Source organism: Dipodomys spectabilis, unplaced genomic scaffold (assembly GCF_019054845.1).
Source record: "Dipodomys spectabilis isolate Male_0828 unplaced genomic scaffold, ASM1905484v1 ptg000004l, whole genome shotgun sequence".
Taxonomy (NCBI): domain Eukaryota; kingdom Metazoa; phylum Chordata; class Mammalia; order Rodentia; family Heteromyidae; genus Dipodomys; species Dipodomys spectabilis.
In genome coordinates, this window is record NW_024870681.1 from 8569008 (window position 1) to 8596657 (window position 27650).

Below are 27650 nucleotides of genomic sequence, written 5' to 3' on the forward strand. Positions count from 1 at the left end.
ATCACTCTGCCGTCATCCTTGCTTTTTTCATGTTTGTTAGGCATACCATATAATGTTAGCTTTCTGACACTGTGACAAAATAGTGGAACTTAATTTATATGGAGGAAAGATTTGACTCCTGGTTTTGGAAGTTTCCGTCTATGGCCAGGTGGTCCCGTTGCTTAGGAACCTGTGGTAAATAAGGTAGTACTGTGTTACTATAATCATGGTAAGAAGTATATAGTGGAATTAAGATGCTCAATTCATGCTGTAGAAAGCAAAAGAGAAAAAAGGAACGAAGGGGAGGGCCCAATCTTCTCCTAGGGCATGTCTTCAGTTACCCAAGACTTCTAGGCTCCACCATTTTTTTTTGGTCAGTTGTGGGCCCTGAACTCTAGGTCTGGGTACTGGCCCTGAGCTCTTCAGCTCAAGGTGAGCACTCTACCACTTGAGCCACAGCACCACCTCTCGTTTTCTGATGGCTAATTGGAGATAAGAGTCTCGTGGACTTTCCTGCCTGGGCTGGCTTTGAACCACGATCCTTAGATCCCAGCCTCCTGACTAGCTAGGATTACAGGTATGAGCCACTGACGTCCAGCTAGGCTCCACCTTTTAGGAGTTTCCACTACCTCATAATAGTGCTAAACCTTGAATACCTGGACCTTTGGAGGACATTCTAGATACAAGCCATAGCTCCTTGTTTAGGACTTCGGACTTTTTCACAGGCTGTTTCTGCACTCTGGAATCCTCTTCCACAAGATTCTCACTTAGCTAACTTCTTCATTGCCCTCAAATTAAAAAAAATTATTGTTGTATTTCTTTTTGGACATGTGACCCTTTCATGCATTCAAATTTGCATGCAAATGTAACCTGCTCAATATGGCCTAGCTCATATCCACACCCTATTTTAAACTTCTCATACTCTGAATACCTTGCTTTTTTTTTTTTTTTTCCGGTCAGTCTTGGGGCTTGAACTCTGGGCATGGGCGCTGTCCCTCAGCTCTTCAGCTCAAGGCGAGCGCTCTACCACTTGAGCTACAGCGCCACTTCTGGTTTTCTGGTGGTTTATTGGAGATAGGAGTCTCACAGTCTTTCCTGCCCAGGCTGACTTTGAACCATAATCCTCAGATCTCAGCCTCCTGAGTAGCTAGGATTACAGGCGTGAGCCACCAGCGCCTGGCTTGCTTTTTGTTTTTATAAAATAGTTATATCCCTCATATGTTACATTTCCTGAACTCTGAATAACAGCATGGTTCTTGGTACCAGCTGATTCATATGGGCACCATCTTTTGTGGAGGGATTGATTCTTCTATCTACACAAGCATATATATTTTAGTTTGAAGAGCTTGAGTTTCCGCTTCCCTCTTGCAAGAAAGGAACAAACATTTCCAGAGTGTCTGTAATGAGCCAGTACTGACCTAGGCATTTGATATTCATAACTCAAGAGACAGGTAGTGTCTACCTTACAGATGAGCAGCCACACTCAAAAAAGGAGGATTTGCCTCAGGCCCCACAGCTTGTAAAAGCCGGCGTCTCTGGACTCTGAAGTCTTTCTTCTCCTGTAAACACCTGCCTCCTGCCTCCCTGAACTCTCACCCTCTTCTCATAAAAGCTCATTTAGGGAGATCATATTTCTAAAAAAACTAAAAGACTTAATTTGAATGATCAAATCTGTACTAGGTAAACTTCATTCCAGTGTGTATGTGTGGGTAGGGGAGGAAGGACTTTAGGTGGATTACTTTTTAATTAATTATTATTATTTTTTGCTAGTCCTGGGGCTTGAATTCAGGTCCTGGGCACTGTCCCTGAGCTTCTTTTGTTCAAGGCTAGCACTCTACCACTTGAGCCACAGCACCACTTTTTGTGTTTATGTGGTGCCAAGGAATCCAGCTCAGGGTTAGGCAAGCACTCTCCTGCTAGGCCATGTTCCCAGCCCTTAATATTTTTATTAGCAAACTTTAGTTGTACAAGGGAGATTTTATTATGACCTTTACATGCATGCAATGTACCCATCTACCTCACCCACCCCTATCACTAATCATTTCATGTTATTTTGACTATATTCTTCCTTTCCACTCACCTTCTTCCCCCAAATAGAGCCTGTTTTTGGTTTTTTGTTTTGTTTTACTTTTTTTTTTGGGTATGGTCATAGGGCCTGAACTCTGGGCCTGGGCGCTGTCCCTCGGCTCTTCAGCTCAAGCTAGCGTCCTACTACTTGAGCCACTTCCAGCACTTTTCTGCTTATATGGTGCTGAGGAATTGAACCCAGGGCTTCATGCATGCAAGGCAAGCGCTCTACCACTGAGCCACCTTCCCAGCCCCGTTTTTGTTTTTTGACATTGGTCTCACTACTTAGTCCAAGCTGACTTGTATCGCCTGCCTCAGCTTTTTAAGTGCTGAGACTACAGACTGCTGCTCTATTATATTTGTTAGGTCTCTCTCTCTCTCAATCTCTCTCTCTCTGTCTCTCTCTCTCCTTTTCCCCAATGCTAGGGTTTGAACCCAGGACCTTGTCCATACTAAGCAACTGCTTTATCACTTCATTGAAAGGTAATTTTCTTTTTCTTTTTTTCTTTTTTGTTTGTGTGGTGCTGGGGAATCGAATCCAGGGCCTCATGCATGCAAGGCAAGCCCTCTGCCACTGAGCCACCTTCCCAGCCCCTGAAAGGTAATTTTCAAATGATCCTTTCCTCCTCTCCTATTGTGTAAAGAAATTTGATTAATCTGATACCAATGTAGTACATACAGAGCATGGGCCCAGAGGTGGGTCAAAAACAATTTAACATGGGGCTGGAAAGGTGGCTCAGTGGTAGAGTGCTTGCCTTTCATGCATGAGGCCCTGGGTTCGATTCCTCAGCACCACATAAGCAAAAAAAGAAAAAAGCCGGAACTGGCACTGTGGCTCAAGTGGTAGAGTGCTAGCCTTGAGCTGAAGAGCTGAGGGACAGCGCCCAGGCCCAGAGTTCTGGCCCCAGGACTGGACCCAAAACAACAACAACAACAACAAACTAACATGAAGAAAAGAAAACTAAGTAACAATGGGGGGGGGGGGGACTGGGAGAGGCCTAGTGTGGAGCTGAGCAGGAATTTAAATGCAAACCAACTTTTGACAGGTTGTATCAAAGTTCTAATTGAGAAATCACAGTTGTGAAGTGATCAGGTTTTCATGGTTTTTTGTTTTTTTTTGTGTAGACCTAACAGTCTACACAAATTGAATATGTTTGTCATTGAGTTTTTAAAAATCATAATGAAATATACACAAAATAAACTTGTTTTGTCTTTTTCTTTTTTGCCAGTCCTGGGCACTGTCCCTGAGCTTCTTTTGCTCAAGGCTAGCGCTCTACCACTTGAGCCACAGTGCCACTTCTGGCTTTTTTCTTTTTGCTTATGTGGTGCTGAGGAATCGAACCCAGGGCCTCAGGCATGCAAGGCAAGCGCTCTACCACTGAGCCACCTTCCCAGCCCAACTTTTTTTTTCTATAGAACCCCTATCACAGGACTGGGAATCTGGTTTAGTGGTAGAATGCTTGCCTAGTGTGCATGAAGACCTAGGTTCGATTCCTTTTTTTTTTTTTTCTTTTTTTTTTTTCGGGGTCCGGTCATGGGGCCTGAACTCTGGGCCTGGGCGCTGTCCCTCAGCTCTTCAGCTCAAGGCTAGCGCTCTACCACTTGAGCCACAGCGCCACTTCCGGCTTTTTTCTTTTTGCTTATGTGGTGCTGAGGAATCGAACCCAGGGCCTCAGGCATGCAAGGCAAGCGCTCTACCACTGAGCCACCTTCCCAGCCCCTGCCCCTGTTTTTTTTTTGTTGTTGTTGTTGTTTTTGTCAGTCCGTGGGCTTGAACTCAAGCCTGGGCACTGTCCCTGAGCTTCTTTTGCTCAAGGCTATAGCACTCTACCACTTGAGCCAAAGCACCACTTCTTTTTTTTTTTTTTGTCGGTCGTGGGGCTTGAACTCTGGGAAAGCACCACTTCTTGCTTTTTCTGTTTATGTGGTACTGAGGAGTCGAACCCAGGGCTTCCTGCATGCTAGGCAAGCACTCTACCACTAAGCCACATTCCCAGCTCTGCCCCTGAGTTTATTTGCTCAATGCTATTGCTCTATCACTTTGAGCCACAGTCTGATGGACTTTCCTGCCCAGGCTGGGTTTGAACAGTGATCCTCAGATTTCAGCTTCCTGAAGAGCTAGGATTACAGGCATGAACAACCAGAGCCTGTCTAATCTTAAATATTTTTAAATGTACAGTTTACTGGTGTTACTTATGCTCATATCATTATACATCCAATCTTCAGAACTTTCTCACCTTCCAAACAGAAACTATACCTTATACTAAGCAACAGTTTTCTTCTTGTTTTTTTTTTTGGGGGGGGGGGGTTCGGTCATGGGGCCTGAACTCTAGACCTGGGCGCTGTCCCTCAGCTCTTCAGCTCAAGGCTAGCACTCTACCACAGCGTCACTTCCGGCTTTTTCTGCTTATGTAGTGCTGAGAAATCGAACCCAGGGCCTCATACATGCAAGGCAAGCACTCTACCACTGAGCCACCTTCCCAGCCCCTTCTGCTTTTGTGAATCTGACCACCTTAGATACCTCACATAATTGAAACCACACAGTAACTGTTTGACTAATTTCACTTTGCAGGTCTTCATGGTTTATTCATGTTATAGCATACATCAAAATTTCCTTTTTTTTTTTTTTTTTGGTTGGTTGTAGGGCTTGAACTCAGCGCCTGGGCACTGTCCCTGGGCTCTTTTTGCACAAGGCTAGTATTTTACCATTTGAGCCACAGTGCCACTTCTGGTTTTCTGGAGGTTAACTGGAGATAAGTATGTAGACTTTCCTGCCCGGGCTGGCCTTGAACTGTGATGCTCAGATTTTGGCCTCCTGAGTTGTTAGGATTATAGGCGTGACCCACTGGTGCCCTGCAAATTTTCCTTTCAAGGCTAAATATTTCATTTCCAGTATAGGCAACTAACTCTTCCTCTATTGATAAATATTTGGGTTTGTTTTATCCACTTTTAGCTATTGGAGATAATGTTGCTATGAAACTGTGGCTAGAATTACTGGTTTGAAATCTTTTCAACTTGTGTGTTCTAGTATTGGAGCTTGAATTCAGGGCCTGGAGCTCTAAAACATTTTTGCTCACACCTATCACTTGAGCCACACTTCTAGTTATGGGTTTTTGGTTTTTTGGGGTTTTTTTTTTTGTAGTTAATTAAGACAAGTCTTGCAGATTTGTCTACCTGGGCTGACTTAGAACATTTATCCTCAGATCTCAGACTGAGTAGCTAGGATTATAAGTATAAGCCATTGGCACCTGGCTCTTTTCAGGTCTTCTGGCTATAGATCTGGGTATAGAAATTCTAGTTGAGGGGCTGGGAAGGTGGCTCAGTGGTAGAACGCTTGCCTTGCATGCAGGAGGCCCTGGGTTCGATTCCTCAGCACCACATAAGCAAAAAAAAAAAAAAAAAGCTGGAAGTGGCACGGTGGCTCAAGTGGTAGAGCGCTAGCCTTGAGCTGAAGAGCTGAGGGACAGCAGAGTTCAGGCCCCACGACTGGAACCCCCCCCCAAAAAAAAAAAGAAAAAAGAAATTATAGTTGAGATCTACCTAAAAACTTCAAGGAGTCTTACACACTTTCCATAGCAGACTTACCAGTTTACAATGCATCCTAACCAATAGTTGGTCTTGTTTTAGAATAGCTATCCTAATAGGTGTCTGGAGATTTGTGTTTGGTTTTTGTGCTGACTCAGAGCCTTATGCATCCTAAGCATATATTCTACCACTGAACTACATCCCTATTTTTGAATGTTAACTAGAAAAAGTATGTCTAAAATATGAGTATGGTTTGCTAACATATCTAGAGTAGCAAACTGTGAAGTTTGTTAAATAAATGTACAAAACAGCAGTTTATAAACTGGAAGTAATGTTAGCACTCCCAAATATTAATGGTAAAATTTGTTGTTGTTGTTAGTGATAGGGCTTGAACTCTGGGCGCTCTTCAGCTCAATGCTAGCACTCTACTGCTTGAGCCACAGTGCCACTTCTGGCCTTTTCTGTTTTATGTAGTGTTGAGGAATTGAACCCAGGGCCTCATGCATTCGAGGCAAGCACTCTACCACTGAGCCACCTTCCCAGCCCAATGGCAATTAACAAAGCTGCATTAACAAGAAATGGCAACACGCACCCTTAAACTTTCCTTAACAGACGAACTAAGACTTTACCCAGGAAATAGCATGCCATGTAGAAGGAAAAAGTATGATCAAAGTTTCAGTTATGTAGATGTAAAAAAGAAGTTAAAAAAATAGTAAAGGTGCCAGCAATGAAGCCAATCAATGCTATTACAAATGAAGGTTGTCTTTTTCTTTATAATCTTTTGAAATGTAGTGCCATCCTGTAACAGTGTTTTGAGTGCTTATTAAGATTTATGCTGGGGCTGGGAAGGTGGCTCAGTGGTAGAGCGCTTGCCTTGCATGCATGAGGCCCTGGGTTCAATTCCTCAGCACCACATAAGCAAAAAGAAAAAAGCTGGAAGTGGCGCTGTGGCTCAAGTGGTAGAGGGCTAGCCTTGAGCTGAAGAGCTGAGGGACAGCACCCAGGCCCAGAGTTCAGGCCCCACGACCGGACCCAAAAAAAAAAAAAACAAAAAAACTTTGTGTTGTTTCATGGTAGTTTTTTTTTTTTTCCCCTCCAGTCGTGGGATGTGAAATCAGGGCTTGGGTGCTATCCCCGAACTTTTCTGCTCAAGGCTAGCGCTCTACCACTTTGAGCCACAGAATCACTTCTGGCTTTTTCTAAGTAGTTTATTGGAGATAAGAGTCTCACAGACTTTCCTGCCTGGCCTTGCTTCAAACCATGATTCTCAGATCTCAGACTCCTGACTAGCTAGGCTTACAGGTATGAGCCACTTGTGCCCAGCTTAGACTTCTTTAAAGACCTAGTGTGACCCTCAAAATGAGGAAATGAAACACAAGGTTGTACTGACACAAATTCCTAGAGTTCAGAGGCAGAGCTGGAACTGAAACTCAAATCTGAGTGTTGGACTTTGTTATTCCCAGCAGAACTTTACCAGGCCTCTTATCAAACAACTTTATCCTTTACGTAGGAAGGCTAGGGAAAAGAGTGGTAGTCACTTTCATTTTAGTGCTCTGTCATTTCCTAAGTATTTTCAATAACACCATCTCCAGATGCTGTTGCCATGAACTCCTCTACTATCCATCTCAATTTCCCTCAATAACAACACATTTGTTTTGGTTCCAACTATTTCTCTCACATAATAAAAACAGCACAAAATTTAAACATCCTGACTCCCAACCAAAAGCAATCACAACTCAATTGGAAACAGACAGACTATGAATGCAGGAACACTATATTTATTGGGTCAATAATTCATTTTTTAGCAATACAAGTACAGAATATATCACAATGCTGGTTACAAACATACTTAGTATGGTTTCAGTTACAAATAATGGTGGGCGCTACAAGTCAGTGAGAATGATATGAAAGGTCACTCTGACACAATGAACTGTCTTCAAAAATCTATTAATGACCTTAGATATTTCTATAGAAATTACTGTGGCACTAGAAGTGGGGATTTTCCTATAAAGAATGTTAGTGATGTGTTTTTCATTGTTCCATTAAATCCTTTGTGTCTTGAGCCATTAAAACTAAAATCCCCTGTTGCTTAAAGTATAAAAATAGTACTGACCTGGTAATATTTAATAAAATGTAGCATTCATTCACATCATAAAAGTAGATAAATTGAAATGTTTTGGTTACCATGGCAACATATCTTTCCATAAAAGAAATATACAGATGTTACATAAATGGTACCTGCAATGGTTATTTAGTGATCCAACACTTAACTGTGCACTACAAACCAAGTTTTCTAGATATCTATATATAGCGTATATATTTAATCTTAAATTTTACTTTTGAAAAACATGTGCACTTCAATGAACTCACTAAGGCCACTCATGCTATAAATACCTAGGGCTGCAATTAAGAATAGTATTATTTAGTACTCCTAAAGCACACTCCTTCAGATCAACAGGGTAAAACCAGTTTTCTGTCCAAAACATTCCTGAGATTCATGGACAAAAAACTACTAGTGTTCAAGCTGGAAAGTAATCCAAATATCCTATTTTAGGGAATTCTTTTTCTGGTAACTTGAGGTCTTCCAAACCCAAGAGGTGAAATAGGCATTAACTTTTAAAGCAAAAATACAACTAAAAGAAGCACTTATTGAATCTTTCCAGTAGTAACTTTACTATCCAGCTATATAAATTTAGAAGCAACAAGGCTGTATGTCCTGGGGAAAACATAAAAAATGGCAGTTAATATTAACTGCCATTTAGCAAATCATCCTTAAAATTTACAGTTTTGGCCAAAAGTTTCATATTTTAGGAGTGTGTTTATTGTTCAGCTTTCCATTTGTGGTAAAAACAAAAGAAAAAACAACCTGTCACATAATACTCATTATATTTCTAAAATTGTAGCTGCTTTTGTTGTTGTTGGTCAGTAATGGGGCTTGAACTCTGGGCCTGGGCGCTGTCCCTCAGCTATTCAGCTCAAGGCTAGCGCTCTACTACTTGAGCCACAGTATCACTTCTGGTTTTCTGGTGGTTTATTGGAGATAAGAGTTTCAGGGACTTTCCTGTCCAGGCTGGCTTTGAACTCAGCCTCCTGAGTAGCTAGGATTAGAGGCATTGAGCCACTGGTGCCTGGCGCCCATATACCTATTTTTAAAGATAGGATCTTGCAACAGTAAGTAGGCTGACTTTGAAATTGTAGGCTCAAGAGATCCTGTTATCTCAGTAGCTGGGACCATGAGAGGTTTCTTCTATTTCCATACTATTTTCATATTCTATGAAACGTTTTCTATGGGCTAGAAACAAAGACCATTAAATCCTTTATTTCGTAATGCAAAAATACCTGGGCAGAAGTTACTACAGAGAAACAAGGAGGGTTTTTGTTGTTTTGTTTTGTTTTTGGTGCTTGAACTCAGAGCCATGGCACTATCCTTTACCTTTTTTGCTCAAGACTGGTGCTCTACCACTTGGGCCACAGCTCTACTTCTGGTTTTTGGGGCTCAGCTTCCTGAGTGGCTAGGATTACAGGAATGAGCTACCAGCACCTGGCTGGGAGTTTCAGTTTTAACTAAACAAAGAGAAATTGTAAAAAGGGCTCTAATCCTTTGGACAAAGGCGACTTTGTGGCTTAAAAAAAAAAATTCCATTGGCTCTACTGAACTGAATGCAGTGACTGACCAGCTGGCTGGCACCATCCAAGAGCTCCTTGATGCCAACTTGAGTAGCACCAAACTTTATAAGTCATGAAAGGATGAAACGAATGGCCATTATTTAACATAACTTCATCGAGCCTCCAAAAAACAACCTTTAAGTTCGTGGGCATCCTTATACAGACTCTACCACATGTAAGAAGTTTGTGCAAACTATTGGTTATTACGAGGTACATTTTACTTCTTTCCTTTGAGTTTTTTTTTTTTAATGTCATAAGTTATGGTCATATTTATCTTGTACTCTAAATATTTTTACTAAAGGAATAAATCCTACACTTAAAATTATTAGGGATTTTTTTTTTACTAGAATCAGAAATAACTTCTTAATTCTTATCATTAACAGCAATGTTTTCTTAAGTCAGAGTACAGGCATTATATCAACTTTTATCGACTTATAGAAAACTCTAGTAAAGCAGTGGTGATAAACAGAAAACTGACAATAGTGATATTTGGGGGGGAAAAAAAAAAGGAACTGGTTGCCATTTGACATTATGAACCTGTGATCATTTATCACTGAGTGTGAGTTGGGTTTAAACTGAGTAGGGAGGAAGAGGCCTTAAGTAACTTGCTTGGTTTTATCCTATAAAATGCTGTATGTGCACAAAACAAAAATCAGATTAAAAAAAACTTCAGGTGGAAACATACATTTCAAATTATTTATTAAAAAACAATTTACCATGACATTCCTATACCACAAACATACCACAGGGCTCTAAATAACCAATAAAGTACACAAAGCCTAACCTGAAAGTATCTTTGGAGGAATCACATATATAGGCCCATGAGGATAGATCTAAGGAACTTACAATGTTAGTCCTTGGTCACAAAGACTATCTGGTAATTAATAAAGGGCGCCTCATGGCAGCTGACTGTGATTAACTGGGAGAGAGATCAGTTTCATAAACTGCAAGTATGCCAATTATTTTTCTTTGCAAAACTTAAAAGGAAAGCAGTCCAATTAGAGTAAGTCCAGGTTTCCAAAGCCTGTTATCAACCCAGGGTGTGGGCGTGTCTCATTGTTAGGCACACCCTTGACAAATCTCCCAAGGACCTAAATCCACTGCCTCCTAAGACTTCAAAGAGCAGTTTCAAACAAGGTTAAAGTTGGGAAGTGCAAACAAGTGTTTAACAAGAATTTTAAAATCTCCAATTCATTTTTTTCTATACTCTGTGTGAGAGTTTACATCCCCCCCCTACTCAACATGCATATTAAAAGAAAACAAAATTCAGCACACACCCACTCACCCAGAGACTACTCCCACGCGTTAGCTAGGAGCAACATCTCTTAACAGCCAAGTCATGAACCCCTGAAAATAGGGGAGAAACCCAGATTCTTAACTAGAGGCACCAGATGGGCCACTATAGTAAGAATTGAGGTAAAAGCAAAAGAACTTTTTATTTCTTGGTTTGTTACGTATCACAACTTCTTAAATTTGAACATTACCTCAACATTAAACAACTCAACTGTCTTAAAAAAAAATAACTCATTAAACAAAATTAGTGAAACAGACTTATCATAAAGGGCTCTTTCTACATGAATTCTGGATTTCAATCAAAATGACTCAGTTGTACTATTATGTACCATTAAAATGAATATTTTTCTTAGACAACTTACTTTTATGCATTCATTTTCCTTATTCCCCACAACCCATATAGTAATCCAAAATTCCCATCTGGACATGAGCTGTTTCATACCTTTTAAGTCAATATACTTATTAACAGCGCTGATTATTAGAATGATAATTAAAATGAGGGTGGGGTGGCCGCGGCAGATATTTATAGACTTGTTTATGGCATGGCCGTCTGTGTACCTGGACTAAAGATATGCCAGTGAAATTGCCAAATTTTCCTAGTTTGGCATCTAGTATATGAATATAAGTTTTGCATTATCACTGTTCATTATATAAGTGAAATCATTCTACTGATAAAAGTATATGCAGGGGCTAAAACAATCTAAAGCCTCTGGTCCAAATAACCACCTTCTCCATTAGGCTGGTCCAATTTTAGATCCTTCTGGTCCGGTCAGCAAATGCTTTTAAAGTATCTTGCATTGTTGTACCAAAAACAAAAAAAGAATTAAAATTGCTGGTCTACTAATATCCTTTACTTACAGATCAACACTGGTCCAGTTCAGATGAATCTGACAGTCCTTCCCTTATAGCTTTGAAGTGGTTGTATCTTTTTTTTTGGTAAGGTGGCCAAACCTAAATCAGGATGTCCCTCTTTTATTAGTACTTGTGTTTAATTTTCTATACTGCATATAAAGATGTTTCTTCATAAAATTTCTTTACAATACAGTATTGAATACCTCCACATGGAAGAATTATATGTTAAAAAGTTGTTAAAATCATCCTTACATAATAAGAATGCAACTCTTTTTAAACTCTTAAATAGTTTTATTTAGGGGTTCTTTTTTTTTTTTTTTCTTTCGGGCTTTCTGCAAAATGAATTCTTTTTTAAAAAGAAAAAAAAAATTCCTGTTTGTTCTACTAGGTTGAAAATGTGGGCCAGACTACTTATACATGCGTTACATGCTGAATATAACTGAATATATACTTATTCTACGGACACTCTGCAAGATAGGGATTACCCAAAATAGGGTCTTCAATGGACTGGACCAGTGTTTCAATGCAAATTCCAGCCCCCCAAAACGACTTGGTTTTGATTTCACAGTATGAATTCCCTGGAATCTGGGAAAAGATAAATGGTTAACTGAGGTCCTCCCTCAGCAGCTTGGTCCCTCAACATTCTGAGAAATCAGGAAGGACTGCACCACTTCTTCAGTGGACTGGGGGCTGGTGTTGACGTCCTCAAGAGCATCGGTCACTGAATACTGCCGATCTCGCAACCGGTTCCAGTTAGACAGAACATTGTGATATTCAAACACTTTCTCATAGTTTCCAATGGAGTTGTAAAGTTTAATGAGGCCTCGGTAATCATATTCTAGTCCACTATAGCCTTCACCAAAAAGTTTCTTCCCTGAAAGTAACAAAAAAGAAAGTCAGTTCAAATACTTCCGGAAACAAATGTGTTTTCTACACAAGGTTAATTCTTTAATTAAAATTTAACTAAAAAGTCTAGCTTTATCTTGCCGGGCGCTGGTGGCTCAACGCCTGTAATCCTAGCTACTCAGGAGGCTGAGATCTGAGGATCACGGTTCAAAGCCAGCCCGGGGAGGAGAGACCGTGAGACTCCTATCTTCAATAAACCACCAGAAAACCGGAAGTGGTGCTGTAGCTCAAGTGGTAGAGTGCTAGCCTTGAGCTGAAGAGCTGAGGGACAGCGCCCAGGCCCAGAGTTCAAGCCCCACGACCGACAAAAAAAAAAAAAAAAAAAAACAACCAAAAAAAGTCTAGCTTTATCTTGCTGAAAAGATTATAATCAATTCTTGTATTAGTTGCTCTTAACCTACTCTCTTGAGTAAGTTCCAACACTTTTTCTTGCCTATAGAAAAGTTGGCTTCACTATGGAGTAAGTGGCAATGTAGCTCAAAGTGGTAGAGTGATAGCCTTGATTAAAATATTGCTCAAAGACAATGTCTACGCTATGAGTTCAAGCCCCATGATCAACACACACAGAAAGGAAGGAGGGAGAGAGGGAGAGGAAGGAAGGAAGGAAGGAAGGAAGGAAGGAAGGAAGGAAGGAAGGAAGGAAGGAAGGAAGGAAGGAAGGAAGGAAGGAAGGAAGGAAGGAAGGGAAGAAAGAAGGGAGGGAGGAAGGGAGGGAGGGAGGGAGGGGGAGGGGGGGGAAGGGAGAGGGAGAGAGGGAGGGAGGGGGAGAGGGAGAGGGAGGGAGAAAAAGGAAGGAAGGAAGGAAGGAAGGAAGGAAGGAAGGAAGGAAAGAAGGAAGGAAGGAGGGAGGGAGGGAAATGAAAGAAAGAAAGTAGTATCAGGTAGGTGGGAATTAGGCAGAAGAAAGCAGGGCAAACTACACATGTAGGAGCATACCTTTCTATACAGCTGAGATTTTAAGAACATTAAAATACTTAAATAACCAAGTAAAGATGGGGTATATAATATAAACATAAATAAGCTTAATTATTTTTCAAACGACTATCATCTACACTTAAGAAGGGTATATAACTCAAATTAAGAAGGGTATATCAAATGAATTAGCAAAAAGCCAAACTGGAAGTGTGACTCAAGTGTAAGAGCACCAAGCATGAACAGGGAAGCTGAGTGAGAATGTGGAGCCCTAAGTTCAGCTTCCAGGGCTGACATATTCACACACACAAAAAACCTGCATAAAGGGCTGCGAAGGTGCTCAGTGGTAGAGCGCTTGCCTTGCATGCCTGAGGCCCTGCTTCGATTCCTCAGCACCACATAAGCAAAAAGAAAAAAGCCGGAAGTCGCGCTGTGGCTCAAGTGGTAGAGCTCTAGCCTTGAGCTGAAGAGCTGAGGGACAGCGCCCAGGCCCTGAGTTCAGGCCCCAGGACCAGACCCAAAACAAAAACAAAAACCAAACAAACAAACAAAAAAACCTGCATAAAGAGCAAACTAAATAAACTTGCTTTCCACAAAGGTATGGACTAGAACTCTGGGCCTGAGCGCTGTTCCTCAGCTCTTCAGCTCAAGGCAAGTGCTCTACCACTTAAGCTACAGTGCAACTTTCGGTTTCCTGGTGGATTATTGGAGATAAGAGTTTCACAGACTTTCCTGCCTGGGCTGGCTTTGAACTACAATCCTCAGATCTCAGCCTCCTGAGTAGCTAGGATTATAGGTGTGAGCCACCAGCACCCTGCTGGGCTAGTAATTCTTAAGAATATGCATTTTAGGAATGAACATGTAAGTTAATATACTATGGCTAAGTGAGAGACACTCATGTATGTATATATGGACACATGACTTAAGACTGAGGGAAAGGATAGTCTTTTGAAGAAATGGTCCAAATTAACTGAATATGCATATAGGAAAAAAATGGAATCTGATTCCTACCTCACACCAAAATCAAATGCCAGTTTTTAGACTGTAGATGCAAATGTGAATGGTAAAGTGTTCAAAAACTGTGATTTAAAAAAAAAAACTGAATAAAATAAAAAGTGCTAACCACAAAAGATGAATTTAAGAAATTTAAGAAATTAAATTTAAGAATTTAAGAAATTCTGTACTTTAAAGGGTCTCCTAAGCCGGGCGCTGGTGGCTCACGCCTGTAATCCTAGCTACTCAGGAGGCTGAGATCTGAGGATCGCGGTTCAAAGCCAGCCCGGGCAGGAAAGACCGTGAGAGACTCCTATCTCCAATAAACCACCACAAAACCGGAAGTGGCGCTGTAGCTCAAGTGGTAGAGCGCTCGCCTTGAGCTGAAGAGCTGAGGGACAGCACTCAGGCCCAGAGTTCAAGCACCATGACCGACAAAAAAAAAAAAATACCCTCCTAAAGGGTCTCCTAGAATGAGGGGGTCATCATATCTCAAGTCAAAAAGTAAGTAAAAATTCAATATGAAAATGCGCAAGAGACTTAAAGGCATTTAATTACTTTTGGCATAGGGTATTATAACCCAGACTGGCCTGAACTCATATGTAGCTCAAGCAAGCCTTACACTTGATATGCCTCAGCCTTGCAAACAATGCTAGGATCACAGGCATCTGTCCAGCATGCCTACTAACAGGCAAACAGAATCTTATTTTGTTAATACTAAAATGGAAGACACACTAATATATATGGCACTTGAAATGAAAAGTGACAGTGCTGTCAAGTCAGTTATATTTTAGAATTATTGTTCACTAGAAGCAGTTAAGAGGCAGGCTCTGACCTATAATTCTCAGGAGGCAGAGATCAGAGGATTGAATTTTGAAGCCTGCCAGTCAGACAAATCTGCCAGATTTTATTTTATTTATTTATTTTTGGTCAGTCGTGGGGCTTGAACTTTGGGCTTGGGCGCTGTCCCCTGGACTCTTCAGCTCAAGGAAGTGCTCTAACACTTGAGCCACAGTGCTACTTCCGGATTTCTAGTAGTTTATTGGAGATAAGAGTCTCATGGGGGCTGGGAAGGTGGATCAGTGGTAGAGTGCTTGCCTTGCATGCCTGAGGCCCTGATTCCTCAGTACCACATAAGCAAAAAGGAAAAAAAGCCAGAAGTGGTGCTGTGGCTCAAGTGGTAGAGCGCTAGCCTTGAGCTGAGGGACAGCACCTAGGCCCAGAGTTCAGGCCCCACTACTGAACCCCCCCCCCCCCCCAAAAAAAAGTCTCATGGACTTTCCTGCCCGGGCTGGCTTTGAACCACGACCCTCAGATCTCAGCCTCCTGAGTAGCTAGGATTACAGGTGTGAGCCACCGGCGCCAAGCTTCAGATTTTATTTTTAATTCACAAAAAGCAGGAAGTGAAGGCATGTCTCAAGTGGTAAGAGCATCAGCCATGAGCAAAAATGGTGAGCGACTTCAAGATCCATTACCAGCAAACAGGTTTTAAAAAAGCTGAGTATGGCATGTAAGCTGGTAATTCCAGTTCAACTAGAGGCATAAGCAGGAGGAGGACTGTGAACAGAGGTTGGCCTTGACCAAAAATGTGAGATCTATTAAAAAAATAACTACAGCACAAACAGGCTAACGATGTGGCTCATATAACAGAGAGCCTGTGTAGACAGCATGAGTTTAAACCCTAGCATATTAGCCTCACTGGTGGCTCATGCCTGTAATCCTAGCTACTCAGGAGAATGAGATCTGAGAATTGTGATTCAAAGCCAGCCTTGGGCAGGAAAGTCCATGAGACTCTTATCTCCAATAAACCACTCAGAAAAAAAATCAGAAGTGGCACAGTGGCTCAAGAGGTAGAGTGTTAGCCTTGAGCTGAAGAGCTGAGAGACAGCGTTCAGGCCCAGAGTTCAAGCCCCATGTCCAAAAAAACAAAAACAAAAACAAACCCTTCCCCCCCCCCCAAAAAAAAACCCTAGTATATACTTTAAAAAAAAAAAAAAAAAAAAAAGCTGGGCACCAATGCTGGTAATCAGGAGGCTAAGATCTGAGAACTGAGGTTCGAAGCCTGCCCAGGCAGAAAAGTCTCCATCAGACCTTTATCTCCAATAAACTACCCCAAAAAGCCAGAATGGCACTGTAGCTCAAGTGGTAGAGTGCTAGACTTGCGCACAAAGAGGCTTAGAGATGGTACTCAACCCCAGGGACTGGCAAAACAAAACAAAAACATCCCAAACCAAGCCAAACCAATACTCCAAACTAATATAAAAAAAGCCTGAGAGGGGCTGGGAAGATGGCTCAGTGGTAGAGTGCTTGACTTACATGCATGAGGCCCTGGGTTCAATTTCACAGCACCACATAAGCAGAAAAAAAAAAAGGCAGAAGTGATGCTGTGGCTCAAGTGGTAGAGTGCTAGCCTTGAGCTGAAGAGCTGAGGGACAGCGCCCAGGCCCAGAGTTCAGGCCCCATGACTGGCAAAAAAAAAAAAAAAAGCCTGAGGTAAACTTAATCTATGTTAAAGACATAAGAAGGAAGAGGGAAGAAATGCAGTAGTTACTGCAAAATGATTAAAAATTTACCTACAACTGACATTTTATTTTTTTGTCAGTTGTAGGGCCTGAACTCTGGGCTTGGGCACTGTCCCCCAGCTCTTTAGCTGTAGATCAGCCCTCTACTACTTGAGCCTCATCCCCACTTCTGGATTTTTTTTTTTCTGCTAATGTGGTGCTGAGGAATTGAACCCAGGGCCTTATGCATGCAAGGCAAGCGCTCTACCACTGAGCCACCTTCCCAGCACCTTTATTTTTTTTTCACCAGTCCTGGGGATTGAACTCAGGGCCTGGGCATTGCTCCTGAGCTTTTTTTGCTCAAGGCTAGCACTCTATCACTTGAGCCACAGTGCCACTTAGGCTTTTTCATTTATGTGGTAGTGAGGAATTGAACCCAGGGCTTCATGCATGGTAAGCACTCTACCACTAAGCCACATTCCCAGCCCTACAACCGACATTTTAGAATCATATCTCCGCTGATTGAGTTCAACATCAAAAAAGCACATTTATTGAAGTATTTCAGATGGCTTTTTTTGGTAGCTTCCAGATACCTTTGAAGCTTGAACCTCTATGTGCCAGTAATAGCATTTCCTTTATCAAACATAAGACATGTTGATATGATGATCTTTAGGCAACAGACTAAAGAAAATTTAAAAGTAACGTACCAATTGCTATAGATCGCAAGTAAAGTTTCTCAGCATTTTCATACTGATTCATGTCATAATTATATAAAGAAGCCAGGTGTCCCACTGAAAGGGCTACTTCATAATCTTCTTGACCAAGAAGTTGCTCTTTAATCTGAATTGCTTTGATGTGCATTTCTTCAGCTTCCTAAAAAAGCAATCATTAAGAATTATTTTTCTGAGGTCAACGATTTTTACCCAATAAATAGTACTGTTTTAAATGTTAAGGACAGCTTATAGATGCAATAGGTAATAAAACTGAAAGAGTGTATTTCACCAGATGTCAGTGGCTCATGCCTATAATCCTGGCTATTTAGGAGGCAGAGATCTGAGTATCTCTGTCGAAGCCACGGAAGCAACAGAAAAGTCTAAGATTCTTATCTCCAACTAACCACCAAAAAGCCAGAAATGGAACATGCCAGGCCCTAAGGTTCAAGCCTCAGTACCTACATAACTATAACAAAGAGCCTATTTCATTATTCCAAAAGTTGTGGAAAACATTTCTGCTTTTAGAAATTGTGCACATAGGGGCTGGGAAGGTGGCTCAGTGGTAAAGCGCTTGCCTTGCAAGCATAAGGCTCTGGGTTCGATTCCTCAGCACCACATAAACAAAAAGAAAAAAAGCCGGAAGTGGCGCTGTGGCTCAAGTGGTAGAGCGCTAGCTTGGGCTGAAGAGCTCAGGGACAGTGACAAGGCCCAGAGGTCCACCCCCCCCCCAAAAAAAAGAAATTGTGCACAAAAGCTGATGGCTATAACAGTAGTAGTAGTAGTACTAGTGCCCTATATTAACAGTGATCAGAGAATCTTATTCAAGTAATAAAAAACTGTTAGAAGACTTTTAAAACACTTTCAAATGAAAACTAGTATAGGAGTGAATTTATATAAACATACATGTATGTGCATGTGTGCACATGCAGGTGCTAGGACTGGATATGCTATCCCTTTTTTTTGGTTGGTCGTGGAGCCTGAACTCTGGGTCTGGGCTCTGTCCCTCAGCTCTTCAGCTCAAGGCTAGTGCTTTACCACTTGAGCCAGTGCCGCTTCTGGCTTTTTCTGCTTATGTGGTGCTGAGGAAATCAAACGCAAGGCCTCATGCATGCAAGGCAAGCACTCTACCACTGAGCCACCTTCCCAGCCTGGTTTGATCATTTTTATTGCAACAAACTAAACCCAGGCTGAGAGATTATACAATTGATTATCTGGCTAAATAAACATAGTGGATTGCCTCATCTTTCTTTACTAGACCTCAAAAATGGAAAAATAACTCAGATTTCTTTTTTTTTCTGTCTGTCATGGGCTTGAACTCTGGGCCTTGGCACTGTCCTTCAGCTCTTCAGCTTAAGGCTAGATCTCTACCACTTGAGCCACAGCGCCACTTCCAGCTTTTTCTGTTTATGTGGTACTGAGGAATCAAACCCAGGGCCTCATGCATGTGAGGCAAGCACTCTACCACTGAGCCACCTTCTCAGCCCCAACTCAGACTTCTAAAATAGAATTAAATATAATAAATAAAATAGAATTAAGACAGTATTTATACTGCTATAATTAAAATCTATTATTATACAATTCTAATATTGCTATTAATATTGCCTTTATGGAATAAAATAGAATTATAATGAATATGCTTTACATTTAAGGTACTGACAATTATTTAGTATAGGTATAAAACATGTTTCTACCTTAAATTTTCTCATTGATTGATAAAGTCTTCCAAGATTACCATAGTGTTTTGCAGTCTGTACATTAAATTCTCCAAAAGCTTTTTTAGCTAGTTGGAGTGAAGACAGGTGCAAATCATGAGCTTCTTGAAGCAGCCTCTGTTCAGTTTCCTTATTATGACAGTCGATAGCAATCTCCTCTAATATAAGTGCTGAGTAAAGAAAGCAATACAATAATGAACTTCAAAACCACTTTTCAAACCATCAGAATATCCAATAAAAAAATTAAATAATGTAAATATTTACTGAATATATGTAATTATGGCTTAGAACTGGTCAAGAACAAAAGAATTTCATTTTAACAGTGTACTTTTAGAACAGTCATTCTCTACAGCATGATGAATATAGCGTATGCATCAAATTATTCTGCAGAATTAACTTTTTTTTTTTTTTTTGGTCGGTCGTGGGGCTTGAATTCTGGGCTTGGGCGCTGTCCTTGTGCTCTTCAGCTCAAGGCGAGCACTCTATCTCTTGAGCCACAGCATCACTTCCGGTTTTCTAGTGGTTTATTGGAGATAAAGAGTCTCAGGAACCTTCCTGCCCGGGCTGGCTTTGAACCACGATCCTCAGATCTCAGCCTCCTGAGTAGCTAGGATTACAGGTGTGAGCACCGGTGCCCAGCTGCAGAATTAACTTCTATTTTAACACACTACTATACTTTTACTTTGCTGGTCAGGATTTGTTTTTAAAGCAAATGGCAGGAAGAAGCCAATTTTTTGGGGGGAGGGGGGTCCGGTTATGGGGCCTGAACTCTCTGCCTGGGTGCTGTCCCTCAGCTCTTCAGCTCAAGGCTATCACTCTACCACTTGAGCCACAGCACCACTTCCGGCTTTTTCTTTTTTTTTCTTCTGCTTATGTGGTGCTGAGGAATGGAACCCAGGGCCTCATGCATGCAAGTGCTCTACCACTGAGCCACCTTCCCAACCCAGAAGCAATTGTTTTTAAGTTATGAAACTGTGTCAAGGAGTAAGTAAGCACTTTTTAGTTTTGAAACCACCCTTTGTAAAACCAATAACCACACACAACTTAGAATTGGTTTCCTCCTACTCATTTGACCGATGAAATCAAGGCAGAAGACATTTTAACTATAAAGTTTCATTTGAAACTTTCAAATTCCATTCAAAGTACTAAGAATATACAAGTTCTTTTACTGAGTAATGTAATTTTTCGGAAAATGGTCTATATTCATAAAGGTAGCTAAAAGAGACTTATCACCTGGGAATGTGGCTTAGTGGCAGAATGCTTGTCTAACTTACAAGAAGCCCTGGGTTTGATTCCTCAATACCACATAAAAAGCTGCAAGTGGCGCTATGGTTCAAGTGGTAGAGTGCTAGCCTTGAGCAAAAAAGAAGCTAAGGGACAGTGCTCAGGCCTTGAGTTCAAGCCCCAGGACTGGCAAAAAAAAAGAGACATCTTGTGAGAGAGGGAAAGTAGGAGAAAAATGGGAGAGGGTAACAATTTTTACAAGAACTGTACTCACTACCTCACGAATGTAAACTGTAATCCCTGTGTACATCACCTTGACAATAAAATTAATTAAAAAAAAAGATTTATCTCACTGCAGCATTTAAAAATTACAATTGTAATTATTTATTTATTTTTGGTCATTAATGAGGCTTGAACTCTGGGCCTGGGTGCTGTCCCTGAGCTCTTCAGCTCAAGGCTAATGCTCTACTGAGCCACAGAACCATTTCCAGTTTTCTAGCAGTTAATTGGAGATGAGAGTCTCAGAGACTTTCCTACCCAGGCTAGCTTTGAACTGCAATGCTAGGATTGCAGCCTGAGTAGCTAGGATTACAAGTGTAAGCCACCAACCCCTGGCAATTATAATTATTAAAAAAAATATAAAAGTCCAATAAAAGATGGGATTAAATATATTAAAAGGTTAAATACCTAATGTATTGAAATGGAAAATGTTCATGATATAGTAAGTGAAAAAAATCAAGTTATAAAACTAAAAAACTGTTCATTCATTTAATTATCTTATTAAGGAAAGGAAAATTTAAAAAAATCATATAATGTTGATCAGGATTAGTGGAATTCCAGGTAATTTAATGACATATTATTTGTTTAACTTAATTGCCAATCTGGAAGGAGAAAAAAAAATCCTACTTTCAGAATTAATGGTAGAACTTATTCAATATGCATGCAAGTACAATAAAGATGAGCCAATCAATCATCTTAGCAAAATAAATGCATTAAACAAAAGAATACTGGTTAAAGATAAGGGTTTGGGGTGTGACCAATGGTAGAGTATCTAGCAAGTATGAGGCCCTGAGTTTGAATTTCAGTGTAACAATAACAAAGACAACCTAAAAGACAAGTGAAAATAAGAAAAGGTAAAGTTTGGTGTGCCAGTGGCTCATGCTTATATAATGCTATTTAGAAAGCAAAAACTGGAAGGACTGTGATTAGAGGCCAGTCTGAGTAAAAAGTGTGTGATAACTGATCTCAACATGATTAAAAAGCTAGGTCTGAAGGTGTTTGATATCCTAGTTATGATTTTTTTAAAAAAGTGAATTAGGAAGTGGCGCTGTAGCTAAAGTGGTACAGTGCTCGAGCTGAAGAGCTGAGGGACAGCGCCCAGGCCCAGAGTTCAAGCCCCACAACCAAAAAAAAAAAAAAAGATAGCAGTCTGGACAGCTTGGGTAAAAAGCTAAATTCTAGCCAGGCACTGGTAGCTCACCCCTGTAATTCTAGCTACTCAGGAGGCTGAGATCTGAGGATCATGGTTCAAAGCCAGGTCAGGCAGGAAAATCTGTGAGACTCTTATCTCCAATCAACCAACAGAAAACCAGAAGTGGCACTGTGGCTCAAGTGGTAGAGTGCTACCCTTGAACTGAAAAGCTCAGGGACAGCACCCCACAACCAACAAAAAGAAGAAGAAGAAAAAAGCCAGATTCTATCTCAAAAAATACCAGAGTAGCCGGGCACTGGCGGCTCACGCCTGTAATCCTAGCTACTCAGGAGGCTGAGATCTGAGGATCGCGGTTCAAAGCCAGCCCGGGCAGGAGAGACCGTGAGACTCCTATCTCCAATAAACCACTAGAAAACCGGAAGTGGCGCTGTAGCTCAAGTGGTAGAGCGCTCGCCTTGAGCTGAAGAGCTGAGGGACAGCGCCCAGGCCCAGAGTTCAAGCCCCACGGCCGACAAAAAAAAAAAAATAATACCAGAGTAAATACAGCTGTAGATGTGACTCAACTGAAAGTGCCTGCCTAAAATTGTGCACTGTAGCTAGACATAGGCCTAGTATTTGGGAGGTGAAGACAGGAAGATCTGAAGTTTGAAGCCTGCTTAGTTTACACACCAAGCTCAAGACCAACCTGAGCAACTTAGTGAGACCCTATCACCAAAAAACAAAAAAGCATAGGAAGGGCTGGGGACGTAGGTCAGTGGCAGAATGCTTGATTAGCATACATAAAGCCCTAGCTTTGACTCTCCATGGTACCATAAAAAAAGTTTAGCTTGTGAAATGAACCCTATGAAACCCACCTTCAGTGTTCAATGTCCCATCCACATTAGTGTGGCACCACTGTATTGTTCCTACACGTTTTCCTCAAAATAAACTCAGATATACATGAATGAAGGGAAAAAAAAAAAAAAAAAAAAAAAAACAGAAAGGAACTAGGGTGAATCACCAAAAATGTTTTAAGACTGAAATAAACCATTGGAAATCATTAAATGCAGCTGAAAGAACTGGCTATTTTCATAATTTGTATATATAATCTGAGAAAACAAACAAATGCCCCGACTTTATGCTATATATCATTATCAATTTAAAGGTTTCTGAGATTAGATTACAATGGGTACCTTTCACCCTCTTTGAAGAAGCCAAAAGAAGATGATCTTCAGGTAGGATGTGGGTAATGATACCAATAGCTCTTTCTGCATGAAATCTGCAACAGATAAACAGAGTGTGGCATTTCCTTTTAGTTACAAATCCCTTAAAATGTCCCTCCCCCCAAAGTAACAATTTATAAAATAATGCTGATATAAAGTACAACTGAAATGTAAATAATCAAGTTTTTGTTGTTGTTGTTGTTTTCTGCAGACTAGAGCCTCTCACATGCTAGGCAAGTACTCTGAGCTACATCCCGTATCTCTAAGTGTCAGTTTACTGTTGCTTTAAATTTCCATCTGAAGTAGACTAAACTTTGTTTTTGGTTGTTGGTCATGGGGCTTGAACTCAGGGCTTGGGAGCTGTCTCTGAGCTCTTCTGCTCAAGGTTAAGGCTCTATCATTTTGAGCCACAGCTCTACTTCCAGTTTTTGAGTGGTTAATTGGAGATAGTCTCATAGGGACTTTTCTGCCCAGGCTGGTTTCCCACAATCCTCAGATCTCAGCCTTCTGAGTAGCTAGGATTATGGCCATGAGCCATCAGCACTGGGCTTAACTTTTTTTTTTTTTTTTTTTTTGGGGGGGGGGGGTCCAGTTGTGGGGCCTGAACTCTGGGCCTGGGAGCTGTCCCTCAGCTCTTCAGCTCAAGGCTAGCACTCTACCACTTGAGCCACAGTGCTACTCCCGGCTTTTTTTCTTATGTGGTGCTGAGGAATAGAACCCAGGGCCTCAGGCATGCAAGGCAAGCGCTCTACCACTGAGCCACCTTCCCAGCCCCTGGGCTTAACTTTTAATATCCAATAGATTCTCATCTCAGGAAAAAAAAAATGGTAACTAGGCTCAACACACCCTCCAACCCTGCCTCATCTACAATTTTTAGACCTACCTTCTCTTAGGCCTGCAGCCACACAGGCTTACCACTCTCCTGACATGAAGAGCATGTCCTTAACCTTGCACTTGCTCCCCCCACCCCTTTGCAATATTCTTTTCTTGAATACCGACATAGCTCACTCACTCTCACTAAGTAGGCCTTTCCAAAAGAGACTAACTATATATAAGTCTCTAAAAAACACTCTATCATCACTCTAAATTCTTAGTCTAACTTTATTCCTGCTTGACTAACATGTATGGTTATTTGCTTATGGTGTATCTTACCTAACAGAGGGTAAGCTATTTGTATACTTGATTTACCAGTTAATTTCAAGCAATTCTAAAGTCCCTATTTTCTAGGTAATCCTAAATTTTCTCAAAACTAACCTCAAATTTACTAATTCTCTCTTTAGGTGTAACTGATGTGTTATTTGTCTATTCAATCAAGTCAAAGTGAACTGGCTATTTTTCATTTTTAGGGTGTTTTTGTTTTTTGCACTGGTCTTGGGGGGGCTTGAACTCATTTCTAAGAGTTTACCCTGAGCTTTCACATTTTTTTTAAAAATCAGTTTTTTTATTGTGAAAATACCGTACAGAGGGGTTACAATTACATGAGAAAGATAATAAGTACATTTCTTATCAAGTATAGTTGCCTCCTCCTTTGTTTTTTTTTTTTGGAGGGGGGGGGGGTCTGGTCATGGGGCCTGAACTCTGGGCCTGGGCGCTGTCCCTCAGCTCTTCAGCTCAAGGCTAGCGCTCTACCACTTGAGCTCCAGCGCCACTTCCGGCTTTTTTCTTTTTGCTTATGTGGTGCTGAGGAATGGAACCCAGGGCCTCAGGCATGCAAGGCAAGCACTCTACCACTGAGCCACCTTCCCAGCCCTTCCTCCTTTGTTTTTTCCCTACCATTCCTGCCCTCCCATCTCCATGACTACACTCCTCCCCACCCCCACCTTGAGCTTTTTTTCTCAAGGATATACTCTATCACTTCAGTCACATCACTACCTCTGACTTTTTGGTTAAGCAAAGATTAAGAGCATCCTGGACTTTCCTGATCGGGTCGGCTTTGAACTGAAATTCTCAGAAGCTAGGTTTATAGGTATGACCAGCACCCAGCCCATTTTATATTTTTAGTCATTAATGACTATATACTTTAGCTGGGTACCGGTGGCTCATGCCTGTAATCCTAGCTACTCAGGAGGCTGAGATCTGAGGATCTTGGTTCAAAGCCAGCCTGGGCTTTCGGGAAAGTCCGTGGGACAGCACCCAAGCCTAAAGTTCAAGCCCCACGACCGACCAAAAAGAAAAACCCAAAAAACAAAAAAAAAGATGTCAATTTCCTCCACATCTCTCTTTCAATGGACAAATCTCACACGTCTGTTTCCTGAGAGTATATCCTTAATCCTGGCTTCACAAGTGCCAGTTTCAGTTCTAACTCATAACCTTCTAATGGATAAATGTTTCGCAAAACAGTCATTGTATGAGGATTATTGTGCAACCAAGGTTACAGAAACCTCTAAGATTGTCTACCATCTCAGAGAAGTTATACTCTAAGTCTACGCTTATAGATTCTAGTGTCCATTATTGGTTGTTGGGGATTTTACCTTCACTGCTGCAAGCTCACAGAAACATAAGAGCTGAGCTGACAGCTGTATTTTTCTTTTCTTTTTTAAAATTGTGGTAGGTTGTGGGTCTGGGCCTGGGCCCTGTCCCTGAGCTCTTCAGCTCAAGGCTAGCACTCTACCACTTGAGCCACAGTACCACTTAAGTTTTCTGGTGGTTTATTGAAGAGTCTTGTGGACTTTCCTACCTGGGCTGGCTTTGAATCATGATCCTCAGATCTCAGTCTGAGTAGCTAGGATTATAGGGATAAGCCACTGGTGCCCAGCGACAGCAGTATTTTATTCGGTCTATTTTTTTCTTTCTTTTTTCCTCGTATTGAAACTTGAACTATGGCCTCTGTATTCTCACTCAGCTTTTATTTGTTTGTTTGTCAGTCCTGGGGCCTGAACTCTGGGCTTGGGCGGTATCCCTCAGCTCTTGAGTTCAAGGCTAGCGCTCTACCACTTGAGCCACAGTGCCACTTCTGGCTTTTTTCTTTTTGCTCATGTGGTGCTAAGGAATCGAACCCAGGGCCTCAGGCATGCAAGTCAAGCACTCTACCACTGAGCCACCTTCCCAGCCCCTCACTCAGCTTTTTTGCTCCCAGCTGATACTCTACCACCTGAGCTATGCCCCCATTTCCAGCTTTTTGCTGGTTAGTTGGAGCTAAGAATCTTGAAGATTTGTCTCCCTGGAATGGCTCTGAATCATAATCTTCAGCCTCAGCTACTCAGCCTTCTGAGATCCTAGGATTACATCAGCACCTAGTTCATTAGGTATTTCTGTATGTTCTGACTAAGCAGGGTTTTTTTTTTTTTTTTGGTTGGTTGTGAGGCTTGAACTCTGGGTTTTGGGTGCTGTCCGTGCACTCTTCAGCTCAAGGAGAGCGCTCTACCACTTGAGCCACAGCACCACTTCCGGTTAAGTCTCACAGACTTTCCTGTCTGGGCTGGCTTTGAACTGCGATCCTCAGATCTAAGCCTCCTGAGTAGCTAGGATTACAGGTTTGAGCCACCGGCGCCCAGCTTGAGTAAGCAGTTTCGAGAGTATTAAATGTGCCATTTAGTCAGACTCTAATGTATTAAAGAAATTATTGGAAGAAATACAGTTTCAATATTTTTTTTTTTTTGGGGTCTGGTCATGGGGCTTGAACTCTGGGCCTGGGCGCTGTCCCTCAACTCTTCAGCTCAAGGCTAGCACTCTACCACTTGAGCCACAGTGCCACTTCTGGCTTTTTTCTTTCTGCTTATGTGGTGCTGAGGAATGGAACCCAGGGCCTCAGGCATGCAAGGCAAGTGCTCTACCACTGAGCCACCTTCCCAGCCCTACAGTTTCAATATTAAACCACATAGAGTCTAATTGGAGAGTTTATAAACTGGTACGATTTAAATGATTTCAGAAACAGAAATCTTAAAGCCCCAGGAAGACAAATTTAATCCATAAAGCCTATTAAGAACAACAATATTTAATCTTTCATTGAAAAGAAATATGGAACTTACAGTGCATTATCAAATTTCCCAGAACTATACTGGTGGACATAAGATGAATAAGCCAAGTCTTCATGAGCTGTTGCTACATGAATATTTTTGCCACCAAACACTGACTGTCGGATGTCGAGGGCTGCCTAGAAGAATCAAAGAAGTATTCAATAACATTGAAACCTTTTAGGAAATACCATCTAGTTAAACATCCTTACAGTATATATAGTTAGTCCCTTAAATTTTTAAGCAAGAAAGTCCTGTTGTATTTAAATTGTAGTTAAAGATGAAAGCCACCAAGAAGGCATGCTTTTGTGGAGACTGCTTTAAAAGGCAAAAGCTTAGACAGGCATGTGAAAGCTTAGACAGGTAGTAAACACCTGTAATTTTGAATTTGAGGCCAGCCAGAACTACATAGAAAGATCTTGCCCCTTTTCCCTCCCAGAAAAGGGGGACAGAAATCATGGTGAGATAAGCCAAGCTCAGAGTCAAATGGCCTGTGTCTTCTCTCATATGGGGACACTAGATATAAAATATACCAGGACATGATCAATTATACAAGTCTCTAGGCATTCATACTTGGTAAGACAAAAGGAAGATACTCTTAGGAGAGGAACACAAAGGCACAATGCCTATATACATTTGATCATTCAAAATAATATTTATCAAATGAACACCAGGAAATGGAAACCAGAGGTTTTTTTCTTTTTCGGTATTTTTCTTTTT

General features: G+C 41.3%; 1 protein-coding gene across 1 annotated transcript in view; it reads right to left on the reverse strand.

Annotated features, from left to right (window-relative positions):
• Positions 1-9919: 9919 nt before the first annotated feature.
• Appbp2 (amyloid beta precursor protein binding protein 2) overlaps positions 9920-27650 on the reverse strand; it is a 63390-nt gene continuing 45659 nt past the window's right edge. The window contains exons 9-13 of the mRNA XM_042691297.1: positions 26946-27070; positions 22948-23033; positions 19099-19289; positions 17402-17567; positions 9920-12256 (exon numbers count right to left, since the gene is read on the reverse strand). Of these exons, the coding sequence (XP_042547231.1) occupies positions 12003-12256; positions 17402-17567; positions 19099-19289; positions 22948-23033; positions 26946-27070 (822 nt within the window). The 3' untranslated portion in view covers positions 9920-12002. The remainder of the gene's footprint in view (positions 12257-17401; positions 17568-19098; positions 19290-22947; positions 23034-26945; positions 27071-27650) is intronic.